The sequence below is a fragment of the Astatotilapia calliptera genome, chromosome 16, assembly GCF_900246225.1.
Source record: "Astatotilapia calliptera chromosome 16, fAstCal1.2, whole genome shotgun sequence".
NCBI classification, from domain to species: Eukaryota; Metazoa; Chordata; class Actinopteri; order Cichliformes; family Cichlidae; genus Astatotilapia; species Astatotilapia calliptera.
The window spans coordinates 2,684,878-2,704,055 of NC_039317.1; the positions used below are offsets into that span (position 1 = coordinate 2,684,878).

The 19,178-nt window shown below is 44.9% G+C and overlaps 1 protein-coding gene and 1 long non-coding RNA gene across 2 annotated transcripts; both read right to left on the minus strand.

Moving 5' to 3' along the window:
• Positions 1-371: 371 nt before the first annotated feature.
• LOC113008507 (macrophage receptor MARCO-like) lies at positions 372-3,383 on the minus strand. Its single transcript, XM_026145971.1, has 9 exons — positions 3,296-3,383; positions 3,042-3,083; positions 2,914-2,940; positions 2,747-2,818; positions 1,058-1,123; positions 779-805; positions 658-702; positions 511-572; positions 372-456 (listed from the first exon to the last, which is right to left on the minus strand). The coding sequence occupies exons 1-9, from the start codon at positions 3,329-3,331 to the stop codon at positions 372-374; spliced, it is 462 nt and encodes a 153-aa protein (XP_026001756.1). The 5' UTR covers positions 3,332-3,383.
• LOC113008183 (uncharacterized) lies at positions 3,384-9,791 on the minus strand. The gene is made up of 3 exons (XR_003269992.1): positions 9,599-9,791; positions 8,150-8,236; positions 3,384-3,408 (listed from the first exon to the last, which is right to left on the minus strand). It is a non-coding gene; the product is annotated as an uncharacterized LOC113008183 (long non-coding RNA).
• Between the last annotated feature and the right edge of the window lie 9,387 nt (positions 9,792-19,178).

Sequence of the window (19,178 nt, forward strand, 5' to 3'; positions counted from 1 at the left end):
TGTGTGTGTCAAAGGATGAAGTCGGTACAAAACTTCACGGTTAGTAGACGTTTAGTAAACGCCTACCTCACAGCTAGCTTTTGTTTCAACAGGCAGCTCTTTAAACAAAAATGCATGAATGCAACGGGAACAATATCACACGCACGCGCACACACACACACGCGCACACACACACACGCGCGCGCGCGCGCACACACACACACACGCACGCACGCACACACACACGCACGCACGCACACACACACACACACACACACACACACACACACACACACACACACACACTTGTGTGTCATTCTTCCGACTCTAGCACTGCCAACCCCTTGCAGGGTTTCCCACCATGCACACACTCTGTGTTTCATTCTTCGTGCCTACCGTGCTCCCCCTGTCCCCAGGCTTTCCTCTGGATCCCTCCTCCCCCCTTTTCCCTGCAGCGCCCCATTGGCCTGGGTCTCCCTGCACCAGCACAACAGAATGGCCTTAACATACTGCACAGCCAGAGATTTTCACCGAATGTGTCTCAGCCAGTTCTTCACCTTCTGTCCTGGGTTTCCAGGGATGCCACGCTCCCCCTGCAGAGACGCACAGATTCATCAGCCAACGCAGTCACATAATGTCTAACAGGAGCAATGTTTGTTCTTCTTTTGATTTCTTCACCTTCACTCCCTCCAGGCCTGTTTTTCCTTTGACACCTTTATCACCCTGAACAATAAAAATAGCAAGTGTCATCGGAACATATGTATAAATGTATAACAGTAAAAAAAGAAAAAACACTTACACTGAATCCGCTTTGCCCCTTATTGCCCTACATAAACACACAAAGGAGCTTAGTATCAGTAGCATTAAAACAAAATACAAATGGGAAACTGCTGTTTGGTTTCCAGACAGGAGTCGGGATGAGTGTGAATAACATATATGTCTGCATGTGGGCAGGACGAACTCATCTATTCAGCACAGTCTTTAATGTAGTTTATGAGATGTGTCCTAAATCAGGTAGTATATACTATGGCTACTGGCTGGTTAGTCATATAAATAATATATCCAGCCTTTAATGTACCTTCATCATCCCAGGAGTTCCTATATCTCCATACAGGCCCCTCCAGCCTCTGTCTCCCTTCTCTCCCTGTGGAAACATTGACTCATATCAGCTCATATTTTCACTGTGTAAACATTTAGATTTATACATTATTTCAATAAATGGAACATTGATGATGTCTATCACATCTAATATTCTTAAAACCTATCTGGCTTTGGATGGAAAGGCGACTGATACACCTGAGAAATCAAGTTAGTGATATGTTTTCTATGCTCGGTGTTTCCTGTAAAAACATGAAACTTTGCCCCTTTTTAAAGGATGACTGTGGCGGGGGCGTGGTTTGCTGGCCTGCTGCAGAGGAGGGGTGACATAGTGAACTCTGGGCGGCACGGAGGAGGAGAGGCAACAGGTGTACGGGACAGTGTTAATGAAGGAGATGTCTTGTGTGCCCACAGTGAGATGGAGCAGATGATGCTGGGAGGGAGTGGCTGCGTCCGAGGCAGGTGCCAAAGGTTATTTCCAAAATAAAAGACACTAAGCATAACCCGTGTGTGTTTGGGTCTTGTGTCACAATGACCTAAACTGTATAAGATGAGTCTTTTATACTTATTGAAAGACCTTGGTGTGCACAAGAAATAACAGGTAGCACAAGCATTACAACCATGATTAATAACAAAATCAACCCTGGCAGCCAACAGCAAACCAAGAACAAATGCCCCACCCTGTATGTCCGTAAATGAAGCTTTTTATTTTCATCAGGGACCTTGGGCCAAAGAAAAAAACCCTGAAGTGCCTCAGTGTCACGTGCAGGGTGCAGTGGGAATTGTATTGGGGCAATTGTCATTGTCAGTCCATCTGCGCTGTAACTGCAATAATTTAATCAACCGATTCACACTAAAACCTGCTTTGCCTCTTATCTGTAGTTATTTTTATTTAATTTAATAACTGTACAGTACTCTGCTTATAGTAACCATTGTCCTTAATGTAAATATGTAAGTAGCAGCCTCGCCTCTGTCAGTGCGCCCCAGGGTGGCTGTGGCTACAATGTAGCTGCCATCACCAGTGTGTGAATGTGTGTGTGAATGGGTGGATGACTGAATGTGTAAAGCGCTTTGGGGTCCTTAGGGACTAGTAAAGCACTATACAAATACAGGCTGTTTACCCGTTTATTAGTCATAGCTTTACAAATACAGGATATGACTTTATTATTGCATAAATGCACACCTCAGAGTTCTTAGTCACACAGTCGCATTACTGAAAACATGAACTTTGTGTTACACAAAGAGTTTCTTTTTCATTTTTTCACCACTGTTTCAATTCTCTGCAATTCTCTATTTTACATGTTAGGTCTCTTTATCCATTACTTTTACACTCCTGACATTTTAGTTCAGTTTTCGTTACAGCGCCAAATCACAACTACAGTTACCTCAAGGCGTTTTATATTGACCCTACAATAATACATACAGAGAAAACCCAACAATCATATGACCCCCTGTGAGCAAGCGCTTTGGCAACAGTGGGAAGGAAAAACTCCCTTTTAACAAGAAGAAACCAGAACTTCTTCTTTTCTCCTCATTTTAGTTCTTTTTAGCTCTTAAATTAAATAGTAATTTCTGTTTTTATTTGATCAGAGCAAGTCTTTCCTTGACCATGTAGTGACCATGCAGTCAGTGTTGTGGTGTATGTCTGTATGGACGGACTTTGTATAACCTTTTGACCTGGCTGTCCCATGGCTCCTTGCATTCCACCTTCTCCCTCTGGACCTAACACACCAAGCTGACCCTGAAATACACTCACCAGTTAGCTTTTGCTTTCATGACATCTTACATGCAGTATTTATGAGCCTGAAAAGATGGGATAACTGTCTTACACTGTACCTTCGATCCTCTGGCTCCCCTACAGCCCTGCAACAGTAACAGTACCATTACCGTAACAGTACATATGGCGGCGGCGGGGGGGGGGGGGGGGGGGGGGGTTAAATATGTAAAAAGATGGTCCTGCATACTTTTTCTCCTTTAGGTCCTGTGATGTGTTCTGTTATGTCAACCTGGAGAGTTACAGAGAAATTACAAAAAACGAGTTCTTTTACATCATGCTTCAATTCTCACACCTTTTCTTTCTTTGAATGAATCAATGTGGGTGCTGCAGGTTGGGCTAAAGGCTAAAGGGTTTGAAACATTTATTCCTGAAGAAAGTCTTGAAGGAATAATTTTAAAACAAAGCTAATTTGTGGGTAACAGAGAGGAGGGAGATCATCACCATTAGCTCTGCTTTCCATTTGATTGGAGGAAACATAGGTGGTGGAAGAGGAGGAGTGATGAAGACTTCACATTTTGAAACTGACCACCTGCTGCCTCTGCTGGATGGGAATCCTGCACAGGCAGAGAGTACAAAAATCATGTTAATTACTGTGTTCCCTGTGCATTCTGGGAAAGGAGGGCACTGAGATCAATCAGATCTATAATCATGACATAGTGACGGTTTTAGGCAGTATGTGAAGTAAAAAACACTTTCTAAAACAAATCACATCTTGTGTTTTGATTTTACGTACCATCCATGACATCATGTTATCCAGAGTGGTCCTATGATCAAGGCTCTGTGGCTCAGACATTAAATATTGTGGGGCATTGATTCTTGATTTGTATATTTCACTGTCTGACTTGTCTGCACAGCAGTCATGCTGCTGCATGTGCAGTCACCAACCACCTTTCCACTCTTTATTCTCTTCATAGCGGCCCACACTTCCTCCTTGCTAATGCCCTGCACACGTGTGGGCCGCTGTGAAGAGAATGAAGAGTGGAAAGGTGGCTGGCAGATTTCTAGGAGAGAGGGCAGCAGACCTTTTAGGCTGTTTAACCAGACTGTTCACCACAGTCCTCATGCCCGAGGAATGGAAAAGAAATGTACTGGTACCCATCCCAAAACGTTGATTCTTTTCATCTGGACGTTTTCAGTGAGAGAAACACGGCACTCATCCAAGAGACGTCTTCAGTCTCAGCTGACTGCTGGTTTCCCCAATCTTATAAGCAGTACATTTGCATAATGACTGAAACCAGCAGTACTGAATGAACAACGGGCTGGGAGGTCAATTCGTTGATTATTAAAATGTAATGTCAGTCAGCTGAGACTGAAGAAGTCACTTGGATGAGTGACGAAACATTTGTCCCACTGGAAATGTTGCATCCAGATGAACAGAATCAACTTTTGGGGTTTATTTACCTGGATGACTGAGCATGCATCAAGGCACTGGAACTGATGTTCAAGAGCAAGGGTGATATGCAGAGCTCTAGTAACTACACAGGTTAAAGTTAATGACACATACTATGAAGATAAAGTAAAGTGTTGTGGAAGCTAGGCTGAGAAGAGAGGTGACAATCAGTGAGCAGCAGTGTGGCTCCCTATCAAGAAAGAGCTCTATGTGATGTTTGCTTTGAGAGTGTTGATGGAGAAGAATGGAGAAGGTCAGAAAGAGTCTCACTGACTCTTTGTGGCTCTCAAGAACGCAGATAATAGAGAGAGAGAGCCAAGAGAGGACGGACTGTTTACTCCAGAGATGAGCTGATCGCCCTGATGCCGGCCGGCTCGCTGGCCAGGCCCGCAGAAGTACCAGCTGATATTTGGAGGAAAACACATCGGGGATGCAGAGGTCAAGGACAGAAGAGAAGAAAGAAGGAGACGGTGAGACAGCGGAGGCTCGAAGCGAGGAGGAGCTATAAATCGTGTCTGCCGTCTATCGTGATGGGAAATGTGCGATCGTTGGCAAATAAAATCGACGAGCTCTCAGCACTGGTACGGAGTCAGAGGGAATACCGAGAGTGTAGCCTGATGTGTTTCACCGAATCATGGATGCACCAGGACATTCCCGATGAGAATGCTTCCGTGGAAGGCTTCCACACTGTTCGGGCGGACAGGGACAGCATCGCTAGCGGTAAGCGGAAAGGAGGTGGGCTTGCTGTTTTAGTTAACAACCGGTGGTGTAACCCTGCCAACATAACAATCAAAGAAAAGATTTGTTGCCCGGACATTGAACTGTGTGCTGTTGGACTCAGGCCGTATTATTTACCCAGGGAATTCTCTCACGTCATCTTGGTGGCTGTTTATGTTCCTCCCTCTGCTAACCCCACAGCTGCATGTGACACTATCCACTCTGCCATAGCTCGGCTACAGACTCAGCACCCGAGTGCCTTTATTGTGATCTCGGGTGACTTCAACCATGTATCACTGGACAATACACTAACAACATTCAAACAAACTGTCCCACCAGGGGAGAGAAAATTTTAGGAGGTGGTCAGAGGAGGCAATAGCGGAACTACAGGGCTACTTTGAGGTGACCAACTGGGAGACACTCTGTGAGCCTCACGCCGAGGACATCAATGGGCTTACTGAGTGTATCACAGACTACATAACTTTCTGCACCGACTCCATTGTTCCAGCTCAGACTGTTCATTGTTACCCAAATAACAAGCCGTGGGTGACTAAGGACATCAAGGCCCTCCTCAACAACAAGAAGAGGGCTTTCAGAGGGGGCAACAAAGAGGAGGTGAGGAAGGTCCAGGTGTTACTAAAGGACAAGATCAGAGAGGCTAAGGACAATTACAGGAGGAAGCTGGAGTGGAAACTCCAGCAGAACAGCATGAGAGAGGTGTGGAGGGGCATGAAGACCATCACTGGATTCAGGCCAACCAACAGCAGGGGAGCTGAGGGAGGTGAGAATAGAGCCAATGAGTTGAATCTGTTTTTCAATAGATTCGACACCACAGTGTCTGCTCCCACCCCCACAACCTCACCTGCAGTCAGCCTGGAATCCAGAGCCACACCACTGTGCCAGCCTCTCTCTTCACATGTTGCCTCCTGTGAGATTCCTGACACCCCTCCCCCACCCATCACCTTCACTCAATACCAGGTTGAGATGCAAATGAGGAGACTTCACTCAGGCAAGTCTGCTGGACCAGACGGAGTGAGTCCCCTTGTCCTCAAGACCTGTGCCCCCCAGCTGTGTGGAGTCTTTCATAAACTGTTTATGCTGAGTCTGAGTCTGCAGAGGGTCCCGGTGATGTGGAAGACATCATGCCTCGTCCCTGTACCAAAGACGCCTCGTCCCAGTGGCCCCCAGGATTACAGGCCCGTGGCATTGACCTCCCACATCATGAAGACCCTGGAAAGGCTCATCCTGGACCAGCTGCGACCCATAGTAAGAACACATCTGGATCCCCTTCAGTTCGCTTATCAGCCTCGTCTCGGAACTGAGGACGCCATCATCTACCTGCTCAATTGTGTCTACACCCATCTGGACCAGCCGGCGAGCACTGTGAGGGTCATGTTTTTTGACTTTTCTAGTGCTTTCAACACCATCAGGCCGACCCTCCTGGGTGATAAGTTAGCAGCGATGCAGGTGGATGCTTCTCTGGTGTCCTGGATTGTTGATTACCTGACAGGAAGACCACAATATGTACGTCTCCCACAGTGTGTGTGTCTCCCACACAAGGTGATCAGCAACACAGGGGCACCACAGGGGACTGTCCTCTCCCCCTTCCTCTTCACCCTCTACACCACAGACTTCAGCCACTGCACAGAGACCTGCCATCTTCAGAAGTTTTCTGATGACTCTGCGGTGGTTGGATGCATCAGCAGGGATGATGAGACAGAGTACCGGGCTGTGGTCGACTCCTTTGTCAGGTGGTGTGAGCAGAATCATCTGCAGCTCAACGTGGCAAAGACCAAGGAACTGATCGTGGACTTCAGGAAGACCAGGAAACACTTGACCCCTGTTTCAATCCAGGGGGTCAGTGTGGACATTGTGGAGGACTATAAATACCTTGGAGTACACATTGACAATAAACTGGACTGGGCTAAAAACACCACAGCACTTTACAGGAAGGGCCAGAGTCGTCTCTATTTTTTGAGGCGACTGAGGTCATTGATCTGCCAGAAAAGCATTCCAGCGTTAAGCTTAACAACCGATATATGGAGCAACTGCCTCTCTCTCTCTCTCTCTCTCTCTCTCTCCCTCTCCTGCTGCTACTTCATTCATAAAACTGATCAATGATCATCTGATCGGCTCTTCTGTCGCGACTCCGTCTCTCTTGTTTGTTTTTGGCTCACTTTACACCAGAAAGAGGAAACCAGCAGATAAACAATTAAAAAATACACTATATCGGATTCATATTGGTATCAGCAGATATCTAAATTTATGATATCGGTATCGGACATAAAAAAGTGGTATCGTGCCATCTCTAGTGTGAACGAGAGGGAGACAGGTGGAAAGGTGAACATGGAAGGAAGAGAGGTAATAAGGATAGATGAGTTTACATACCTGAAGTCAGCCATCTAAGGCAATAGTGCACAAGAGTGGTCAAGAAGAAAGAGCAGGTAGGGTGGAGATGAGTGTCAGGGGCGATTTGTGACAGAACAATAGCAGCAAGAGTGAAAGGGGAGGTGTCCAAGATGTTAGTGAGACCTGCTATGATGTATCGTTTGGAGATGCAGGTCACGGCCGCAGCATTAAATCACGGAAAAGCAGGGTTATGAGTGGTCTTGTGGTGTGATGTGCAGCTGGCAGCTTGGGTGTAAATAAATGGCTCAAAATTACAATTTGTGGTCCCGCCATGCCTTATTCACACCACAATGAGTTCATCACAACAGTTCTGCCTGAGCAGTTTGGAAACAAAGGGGCAAGGCTGAGATGGTTTGGACATGTACAAAGTTGCACAGGGGATATATTCAATAAAGGACGTTCAAGATGGAGCTGCCAGGTAGGGGAAATGCTCATTAACAGACAGTTACTTCAATATTTTTGATTAATTTCTCCGGCCCCAACTCAGCTCTCTCCTTCACCAGGCTCAACACAGAAGTGTTTTCAGCCTCTCTCCATGCACAGATATATCACGTTGACCTCCTTGGTCAACGTGATATATCTGTGTGGCCCCTCCCTTGTTCGACCACACCACCTAATATCCGCTACTTGTCGTGTGACCACGAAGGGCCCTTGCCATTTGAAGTATCAATCACATCTTAATGGTTTAATCTGAAACTCACTGAGGTGGGTGCTTTACCTTAGGAGGCAAGAAAGTGTTAGTGTTTATGGACTTAACTGTTATCCAGTGTTTGACTCACTTGTTGTAATAGAGGAAGCAGCCGACGGGAGGCTGCTTAGCAACGCAGTCCATCCTAGGATCAGCTGAGTCAGCATCTCAACACTTCCTGCAACCACAAATCATGACCACTAAGGAAAGTACTGCTTCCCTCTGTGGTCATTTAAATATGGCTTCATGTCTCTCCTTCCGAACCAACACCCACCATCTTTTTCTATCAGGTGGAAAATCTGATGAGGAGACTAGCAGAAAGATCCATGAAACCATCAGTGATGACAGATATGTAATTAATAATTCAGACACAGCATGAAAGAAGGGTTTCAATGGGTTGCAAAGCTGCTTGGAGATCCACACCAACGTCAGGCAACGGATGTGTGTGGGCCCTGAGATCAGATATTTTAGGACAGATGGCAGGAATATAATTTGTTTAAGTTGAGCTAATATGAGACAACAGTTTAAAGAGCAGAAGCCTCATTTATTATACTTCAGATCAAAACATTTAATCAAATGACTGTAGTTTAAGTCAGATCTGTCTTTAGACAGGTGCACATGTGTGTGGATGTGTATGTGTTGTGAGATTATTATATTATCTTATGCCACGTTAGACCCCTAATTAAAGATTGTGAAATCATTATGTAGTTTTAGTTTGCATTATTCTCCTGACTTAGAAGAAGGTGAAACTATTACACTTATTAAACTGAGTTGTATTACACTAGACTGCTGATTTATTGTGAATGAATGATATTGTTTATGATGCATTATACTGCTGAGTTATAAGAAATACTGTTTTCAGAGAGTCATCACCTTATTTGTCTGACTAGAAAAGAACAGGACAGACTGCACAGGAAGCCGAGGTCATAACTTGGACTTACTGAGAGAGAAAGAATGTGGATGTTTAGGCTTTGTGACTAGGTGGAGGAGGGGCTGAAGCTATAAGAATGTGAGGAACGCTCAGACGCTTTGAGATCAGGCGGACACCCTCCCGCGCTCATCTCCCATCCGGATGGTTTATGCTCATAAAGTGTTGAATTGTATGGAATAAAAGATTGTTGATTGAGCATTTATACACCGAGTATTGTCCTTCCTTCAGCCCAACGATCAAAAGAATTGGGAGATTTAACAGTGTGCACGAGAGGAAGATTTAGAACTTGTTCGCGTCACGCTTAAAATAATTCACCCTTTGCAGTTGTGACTCTTCCAGCTCACAGTGGAACTTAAGTTTTCTTAGCCTGGACTCGGCTGCAATGCCAAACACATATTACAAACTTGAAGTTAAATAATCTGAAAGACCTCCAATGCAGGACCGTAGTCCCTCCACTGTAAACTCTAATTTAATAAATGGAATTTATTAATGTTCTTGTCCTGTTCATAAAACCCAATAAATAATGGAGAAGAACTTTTCCCCTAATATGTAATTAAGTATAAGAGTTCAGGTATGTTCATGCATTATAGTCAGTGTAGCGTGTCTTACCTCAGTGCTGTTTCCTGCTCAGTGCCTGGGAAAGCTCTAGTCCTGTACTGGAGATGTCTGTTGGAGCTGCATCTCTTCCTGGTCATGGTCCAGCAGAACTGCAGCCCAATCTGCTATGCTTGCACGTTCAGTCTGGCTTAATCTCAATCAACTGTGGAAATGCAATGCAGCTTCTGGCACTGCTTCACAGGAATAATCAGATAATTACTTTAACACTGAGCCAAAGAGGAGCCTGCTGATCAGGACACATGCTGTGGAGGATGTTGGGTCTGTGTTTCCACAAACCCCGCTAATTCTAGAGACTTATTCATCATGAAGAAAACAAGACAGTCGATCGATCCATTACTTGCGCAAGGGAGGCCTCTCATCTGTGTCCAGCACGACAAAGACCCCAATGATGGCCTCCTCTCGCTGCCTTTTATTGACAAACTTCAAACAATAGTTTACAAAGCACCTCCCCTTGCAACCCCCCTTTGGTTACAAAGACAAGGCACTGTATGTAAATGTATATGTGTGAACTTCTGTAAGTGTGTGTGTGTGTGTGTGTGTGTGTGTGTGTGTGTGTGTGTGTGTGTGTTTGACCTCCTGCTGACCAAAGGGTCATAAACCCAGGAAGCTTACATCGAAAGAAACAGATCTTTCAGATAGGATGTATCTACAATAAAACCTCCCCCAGCACAGAGTGGCTGGAGAGGTGGTCAGGATCAAAGGAATGGCTTTGATCCTGCTGCTTAAACTAAGACTGTACAAATTTAAGAAACACAATGGCAACATTCAACAATTAGACTTAACAGAGGATGAAACTTTGAAAGCAGTCTGTAGCACTTTCTGTCATAATATATTACATGAATATATCAGAGCCCCATCAGTGCTGTTCATCCTGCACTGCAGCAATGGTCATAGTGGGTAACTGAAATAGTTTAAGTACTTTTTGCCCCGTAGAAATCAGCTGATCTTCAGTGAGCCCTTTGGATAAATATTTAGACCTTCGTACATTTCCAGGTGCGGGAGTGGGCTGATTGTTCCCTCAGTGGTCATGAGAATTTGAATAATTATGATGAAGAAACTGACCTCCCAGCCCATTGTTCATTCAGTGGGCTGGTTTCAGTCATTGTGCAAATGTACTGTTTATAAGTTTGGGGAAACCTGTAGTCAGCTGAGACTGAAGACGTCACTTGGACGAGTGACAAAACGTTTCTCCCGTTGAAAACGTTGCATCCAGATGAACAGAATCAACTTTTGGAGATTTACTTTCCTGGATGATTGAGCATGCATCAAGGCATCTGAAATAAAGCTGATCCATCTCTGTCCTCACACACTCGGGATCTGAAGTTCTACTTTTACATTTTTCAGTTCTACAGTTCTGCTGACATATGAGCTGTTTCTTTGTGAACATACCTCATTAACAATTATTCAGACAGTGTTTTTAAGCTGAATATTTGCAACAAACTCAGTAAAAAAAACAACAAAAAAAACCACAGTCAGTACTAAAAAATTAATCAGTGGAAAAATTAAACACACATGTTTACTTACGCTGCCAAGTGGGAGTAGTTGGTTTCAGTACATAAATATTGGGCTTTGGTATTTAATCCGTAGTTATTGGTGTGACTATGGTGTGATTATTAATCACTGTATTCAAAAGTGAGTAGAGGGACAGGGTGGCTTGCTTGGCTCCTTTGGGTGGCACTGTCACTTGGTGTTAACTCGCTCTGCGGTAGAGTATCACTTCCTGTTCCTGCTCAAACACAGTGGTGTTTCTGGGTAGCTTATCTGCTTGGCAATTTAATTAAAAACCGTAAGATACATTTTTTCCATAGTATAATCTTCACGTGCTTCATCCGAAGCACACTTTCTGTGTACTCACTCCCTAATTTATAGCCAAAGTATTCACTCACTGAGTCTTTACTGTTTCGCTAGCTTAGCTTAACTCATAGCCAACTCACTAGCACCATGGCCTCTTCACCTGTCCGTCCTGCAGTTTTTTGCTCATTGTGTCAGATGTTTAGTTACTCCTCGGCCTCCTTTAGCAGTAATTATATCTGTAACAAATGTAGCATATTTGCAGCTCTGGAGGAGACTCTGCTTCGCACCCTTCATTCACCCGTAGCTAGCCAGGCCCCTGTAGCGGTGCAGCCAAGATAGCGTAGGCCTCGCTCCCTGTTCCCCGGCAGACCCCAAGCAGCTGGGGAAAGAGGGCGGCTGGGTGACAGTGAGGAGGAAGCATAGTCTTAAACAGAAGCCCCAGGTACACCACCAACCTGTTCATGTGTCTAACCGTTTTCCCCACTCGGCGACACACCCGTCGGGGGTCAAACTCTGGTAATTGGTGATTCTGTTCTCAGACATGTGAAGCTAGAGACACCGGCAACCATAGTCAATGGTCTTCCAGGGACCAGAGCAGGCGACATTGGAAACCTGGTCTTGTTTAGTGATGTTTGATTCGTGAACGAATCGTTCAATACTCGAGAATCACTTTACTGACTCGTGAATCATGACTCACAAGCCCAACTGACTCACTGACTCATCCCTGTTTCTGTTAGCAAACTAATTCGCTTAGTAGAAATATATCTAGCTTATAATTAAAATTGCGGGGGGAACAAACAACAGCCAGTTTCTTAACAAAAGCATTTCTGCTCTGAACTGGAAGAAAAAACCCTGAGTAGAAGCTCACATCAAGAAAATAGCTCCTCGGTTCACAGTAGCATCGCTCTGCTAACATGCTAACAACACATTTGAGCTACTCACCCCCTCCCTTCCTGTGTTGAATCGTAAGCGTAAGCAAATCACTCAGGACTCGCTCACCCCCTCCCTCCTGTGCTGAATCATAGAGCGAACGAATCACTCAGGACTCACTAACCCCCTCCCTCCTGTGCTGAATCATAAGCGTAAGCGAATCACTCAGGACTCACTAACCCCCTCCCTCCTGTGCTGAATCATAGAGCGAGCGAACGAATCACTCATTCACTCACTCACTCACTCACTCACCCCCTCCCTCCTGGCTCACAGCTTCTTCTTCTTCTTGGTTGGCAACCAATGTTAAGGCGCATTACCGCCCCCTGGCGCACAGCTCAGTGGACATTTAGATGAGAAAATATACATTTAACACATTTAAGGAAAATACTAATAAAATAAAAATAAACAAAATAAATGTTTATTAAGCAATTTTGATAGGAAACTGCTTAATTTTAGAATCAGAATCAGAATCAGAATCAGAATGGGTTTATTGCCAGATGTTGAGGTTTACAACATTAGGAAATTGCTGCGGTGCTTCAGTGCAGACAATAAGAATTAAAGTGCTATGTAGAAAGAAAGATATGTGCATGAGATATACATGAGATATATACATGAGAATAAGAATTATGAGTGCTACGTAGAAAGATATATACATGAGTGCAGGTGGTGATCAGTGCCAAACATGAAATGATGCAGTGACACAGCGTAGGGTCATGTGTTAGTGGCGGGGACAATCATGTGGTTATTGTTCATGTGTCCAACAGCAGAGGGGAAGAAACTGTTCTTATGGCGAGAGGTTCTGGTGCGAATGGACCGGAGCCTCCTGCCTGAGGGGAGCAGGTCAAACAGACTGTGTCCAGGGTGAGAAGGGTCAGCTGAGATCCGGGCTGCACGCCGCAGTGTCCTGGAGGTGTACAGGTCCTGCAGAGATGGGAGTCTGCAGCCAATCACCTTCTCAGCAGAGCGCACAACACGCTGCAGTCTCTGTTTGTCCCTGATAGTGGCTCCAGCGTACCACACGGTGATGGAGGAGGTGAGGATGGACTCGATGATTGCAGTGTAGAATTGCATCATCGTCCGTGTTGGCAGGTTGAATTTCTTCAGCTGCCTCAGGAAGTACATCCTCTGCTGGGCTTTCTTGATGACGGAGGTGATGGTGGGCTCCCACTTCAGGTCCTGGGTAATGGTGGTACCCAGGAAGCGGAATGAGTCCACAGAGGTGATGGGGGTGTCAGTCAGGATGATGGGGGGGAGTGGGGCTGTGTGCTTCCTGAAGTCCACAATAATCTCCACTGTCTTCTGGGCATTCAGCACCAGGTTGTTGTGGCTGCACCAGGACACCAGACGTTCAACCTCCCTCCTGTAGGCAGACTCGTCCCCGTCCGAGATGAGCCCAATGACGGTGGTGTCGTCTGCGAACTTGATTAGCTTGACAGACTGGTGGGTGGAGGTGCAGCAGTTGGTGTACAGGGAGAAGAGCAGAGGAGAAAGAACACAGCCCTGAGGGGAGCCGGTGCTGATGGTCCGGGAGTCCGAGACATTCTTTCCCAGCCTCACGTGCTGCTTCCTGTCCGTCAGGAAGTCAGTGATCCACCGGCAGATGGGATCAGGCACATTCATCTGGGAAAGCTTGCCTCGGAGATGGTCTGGAAGTGTTTTTGCTCTTTTATGCTCCATAAAATAGTTTTTTTTTTTTTTTAGAATCATTCATCTTAGTGTCTGTTAGTACGTGACTTAATAATTGATCAACAAATCGATTTACTCTGCCTTACAGAAACCTGGTTGCAGCAGGATGATTATGTTAGTTTAAATGAATCAACACCCCCGAGTCATTCTAACTACCAGAAACCTCGAAGCACAGGCCGAGGGGGCGGTGTGGCAGCAATTTTTCACACCAGCCTATTAATCAACCAAAGACCCAGACAGACTTTTAATTCATTTGAAAGCCTGATGCTTAGCCTCGTCCACCCCAGCTGTAAAACTCAGAAACCAGTCTTACTTGTTATCATCTATCGTCCACCTGGGCCTTACACAGAGTTTCTGTCTGATTTCTCAGACTTTTTATCTGATTTAGTTCTCAGCTCAGATAAAATAATTATTGTGGGTGATTTTAACATCCATGTAGATGCTAAAAATGACAGCCTGAACATGGCATTTAATCTGTTACTAGACTCAACTGGCTTCTGTCAAAATCTAAAAGAACCCACCCACCACTTTAATCACACTCTAGATCTTGTGTTAATATATGGCATAGAAACTGAACATTTAACAGTGTTTCCTGAAAACCCTCCCCTGTCTGATCATTTCCTGATAACATTTTGTTACGGATTCAAATATTGGGATGGACACAAGAGGAAAAACCACAATAACAACACTGGTCCGGCCGGGTTGAGTCAAACGATGATTTTAATGAACACACGCGTGGGAGATGGATGCCGTACGCAGACAGCATCAGATCTCAAAATGGTGGAGCATTGATCAAACTCTTATAGCCTCTAGTGGCCCCCACCTTATCATAAAAGCCTAAACATTCACATGCTTTCTCTCACACAGCGCCTAAGTTACGACTTTGGCTCCCTGTTTATCTGCTCCTGTTGAGATGGGGCAGAAAACTCCAGCATGTTCTGTTCTCTTCTAATCAGACAAATAAGGCGATGACTTTCTGCGAACAGTATTTCTTATAACTCAGCAGTATAATGCATCATAAAACAATATCATTCATTCACAATAAATCAGCAGTCTAATATAATGCAAATCAGTTTAACAAATGCAATAGTTATCACCTTCTTCTAATTCAGGAGAATAATGCAAACTAAAACTACATAATAATTCACAATCTTTAATTAGGGGCATAACATGGCATAAAATAATATTATAATCTCACAATTTACATTTAAAATAATTGATTACGCAGCAGTGGAGAGTAGACTTTATCACAGTAGATGTCTTTCTGAAAGCGCTGTAACTAAGTTTAAGAATATAATCCACCCACTGTTATCATCTTCAATGCCCTGTACCAACATAGAGCAGAGCAGCTATCTGAACGCTACCCCAACAGAGGTCGATCATCTTGTTAATAATTTTACCTCCTCACTACGTACGACTCTGGATACTGTAGCTCCTGTGAAAACTAAGGTCTCTAATCAGAAGTACCTGACTCCGTGGTATAATTCTCAAACACGTAGAATAAAGCAGATGACTCGTAAGCTGGAGAGGAAATGGCGTGTCACAAATTTAGAGGATCATCATTTAGCCTGGAGAAATAAAAAAAAAAAACAACATAAAATGAAGGAACAACAAGTAAGCCTGCAGTGCGAGAGCAAAGTGCTCTAATGGGGTGATATGGTACTACAAGGTCATTAAGATAAGATGGGGCCTTCCAGGCATCCAGGTCTTTATGTCTTTAAGACATTCCTGCAGTTTAACTCATTGGTGTGTGTTATCTGGCTTCATGGACAGATAGAGCTGGGTGTCATCTGCATAGTAGTGTAAATGTATGCTATGTCTTCTAATGATGCTGCCTAAGGGAAGCATGTATAATGTAAACAGAATTGGTCCTAGCACTGAACCCTGTGGAACTCCATAATTAACCTCAGTGTGTGAAGAGGACTCTCCATTTACATGCACAAACTGGAGTCTATTAGATAGATATGATACAAACCACTGCAGTGCAGTACCTGTAATACCTACAGCATGTTCTAATCGCTCTAATAGGATATTATGGTCGACAGTATCGAACGCTGCACTGAGGTCTAGCAGGACAAGCACAGAGATGAGTCCACTGTCAGAGGCCATAAGAAGATCATTTGTAACCTTCACTAAAGCTGTTTCTGTGCTGTGATGAGCTCTGAAACCTGACTGAAACTCTTCAAATAAGCCATTCCTCTGCAGATGATCTGTTAGCTGTTTGACAACTACTCTTTCAAGGATGTTTGATATGAAAGGAAGGTTGGAGATTGGCCTATAATTAGCTAAGACTGCTGGGTCTAGAGATGCTTTTTGAGTAAGGCAAGGCAAGTTTATTTGTATAGCACAATTCAACAACAAGGTGATTCAAAGTGCTTTACAGAGACATTAGAAACAAAAACAAATAAAAAGCATGATTTAAAATTGATTAAAACAAGCAAACAAACTAACTAACTAATTAACAAACAAACAAACAAAACAGTATATAAAATCAAAACAGATAAAATCAGAACAGTAGATAAAATCAGTAGTTAAATGTAAGTTTTGAAATTTAAGCTTAAAAGTGTGGATTTGGTGCTTTATTCAAGGTTCAAGGTTCTTTATTTGTCACATGCATAGTTATACAAGTATAACACACAGTGAAATGTAGCCTGACACGCTCCTCGACATGTGCAAAAATTGTGTGTGTGTGTGTGTGTGGGGGGGGGGGGGGGGGGGGGGGGGTAGAGGAAGAACATTATATATGTACACTCAACAAAAATATAAACGCAACACCTTTGTTACTGCTCCCATTCCCCATGGGATGGGCGTAGAGACCTAAAATTCATTCCAGATACACAATATAACCATCCCTCCCAAACAGTGGTCACAAATCAGTCTAAATGTGTGGTAGTGGGCACATCTGCCATATTGAGATAATCCATCCCACCTCACAGGTGTGCCACATCAGGATGCTGATCTGACATCATGAGTAGTGCACAGGTGTACCTCAGACTGCCCACAACAAAAGGCCACCCTGGAATGTGCAGTTTTGTCTCACAGCAAAATGCCACAGATGCCACAAGCAATGAGGGAGCGTGCAATTGGCATGCTGACAGCAGGAATGTCAACCAGATCTGTCGCCCGTGCATTGAATGTTCATTTCTCAACCATAAGCCGTCTCCACAGGCGTTTCAGAGAATATGGCAGCACATCCAACCGGCCTCACAACCGCAGACCTCGTGTAACCACACCAGCCCAGGACCTCCACATCCAGCAGGTTCACCTCCAAGATCGTCTGAGACCAGCCACCCAGACAGCTGCTGGAACAATTGGTTTGCACAACCAAACAATTTCTGCACAAACTGTCAGAAACCGTCTCAGGGACGCTCAACTGCATGCCCGTCGTCCTCATCGGGGTCTTGACCTGACTCCAGCTCGTCGCCGTAACAGACTTGTGTGGGCAAATGCTCACATTCGATGGCGTCTGGCACGTTGGAGAGGTGTGCGCTTCACGGATGAATCATGGTTCACATTGTTCAGGGCAGATGGCAGCTGAGAATGTCCCAGTTCTTGCATGGCCAGCATACTCACCGGACATGTCACCCATTGAGCATGTTCGGGATGTGCTTGACCGGCGTATACGACAGCGTGTACCAGTTCCCACGAATATCCAACAACCTCGCACAGCCATTGAAGTGGAGTGGACCAACATTCCACAGGCCACAATTGACAATCTGATAGACTCCATGCGACGATGTGTTGCACTGCATGAGGCAAATGGTGGTCACACCAGATACTGACCGGTTCTGGGTCCCCAGACCCCCAATAGCGCAAAAAACTGCACATTCCAGGGTGGCCTTTTGTTGTGGGCAGTCTGAGGTACACCTGTGCACTACTCATGATGTCAGATCAGCATCCTGATGTGGCACACCTGTGAGGTGGGATGGATTATCTCAATATGGCAGATGTGCCCACTACCACACATTTGGACTGATTTGTGACCACTGTTTGGGAGGGATGGTTATATTGTGTATCTGGAATGAATTTTAGGTCTCTACGTCCATCCCATGGGGAATGGGAGCAGTAACAAAGGTGTTGCGTTTATATTTTTGTTGAGTGTATATATATATATATATATATATATATATATATATATATATATATATATATATATATATATATATATATATATATATATTGGGTGAATGTGCAGTAGTAGCAGCAAGCAGGTGAATTCTGTACATTAGTATGAATAGACATCTGACTATTTTACAGGATAGACAATATAAACATATTTAAAATTAAAGGAATTTGAAATGTACATTGTTCCTTGGTTTAGTGTCTGGAAGAGTCCTGTCTCAGTCAATTATAGATGATGTGAGAGGGCGGGTGTGTGTGTTTAGGGCTCGGATGGCTTGGGGATAGAAGCTCCTCTTGAGTCTCTCTGTCCTTGCCCGGAAGATGCGGAACCTTCTACCAGATTGCAGAAGTTGGAACAGTTTGTTGCCAGGATGGGACGGGTCCTTCAGTATCTGCGCTGCTCTAGTCCGGCATCTCCTGGTGTAGGTGTCCTGAAGCGGGGGGAGAGCAATCCTGCAGCAGCGTTCTGCTGTACGGATCACTCTCTGGAGAGCTTTTTGGTCCTTCACACAGCTGTTCCCAAACCACGATGTCATGTTCTGTGTGAGGATGCTCTCCACAGCGTCTGTATAGAAAATCCCGAGGATCTCTGGAGAGACCCTGAACTTCCTCAGTTGTCGTAGGTGATACAGGCGCTGCCTAGCCTTTTTGGTCTGGACCTGAATGTGGGCAGCCCATGTCAGGTCTGAGGAGATGTGGACACCAAGGTACTTAAAGGACTGCACCCTCTCCACTGGAGCTCCATTGATGATAATGGGCTTGTAGTCTCTGTGCTGACCCCTTCTGAAGTCCACCACCAGCTCCTTGGTCTTACCGACGTTCAGCTGGAGGTGGTTGTCCTGGCACCATGATGCCAGATTCTTCACTTCATCCATGTAGGCCGCCTCATCGTTGTTGGAGATGACACCCAACACCACTGTGTCGTCAGCAAACTTCACAATGGTGTTGGAGCCATGGGTGGCCACACAGTCTGAAGTGTAGAGGGAGTAGAGCAGTGGCGAGAGGACACATCCCTGAGGTGCTCCTGTGTTGATGGTGA

Coding starts and splice junctions, on each gene's coding strand:
- LOC113008507 (XM_026145971.1), bottom strand. CDS start 3,331: ATGTTTCCTCCAATCAAATGGAAAGCAGAGCTAATG. Junction 2,819..2,913: donor GGGGAGCCAGAGGATCGAAG/GTACAGTGTAAG, acceptor AGTGTATTTCAG/GGTCAGCTTGGTGTGTTAGG. Junction 703..778: donor AGGGGCAAAGCGGATTCAGT/GTAAGTGTTTTT, acceptor TTTATTGTTCAG/GGTGATAAAGGTGTCAAAGG.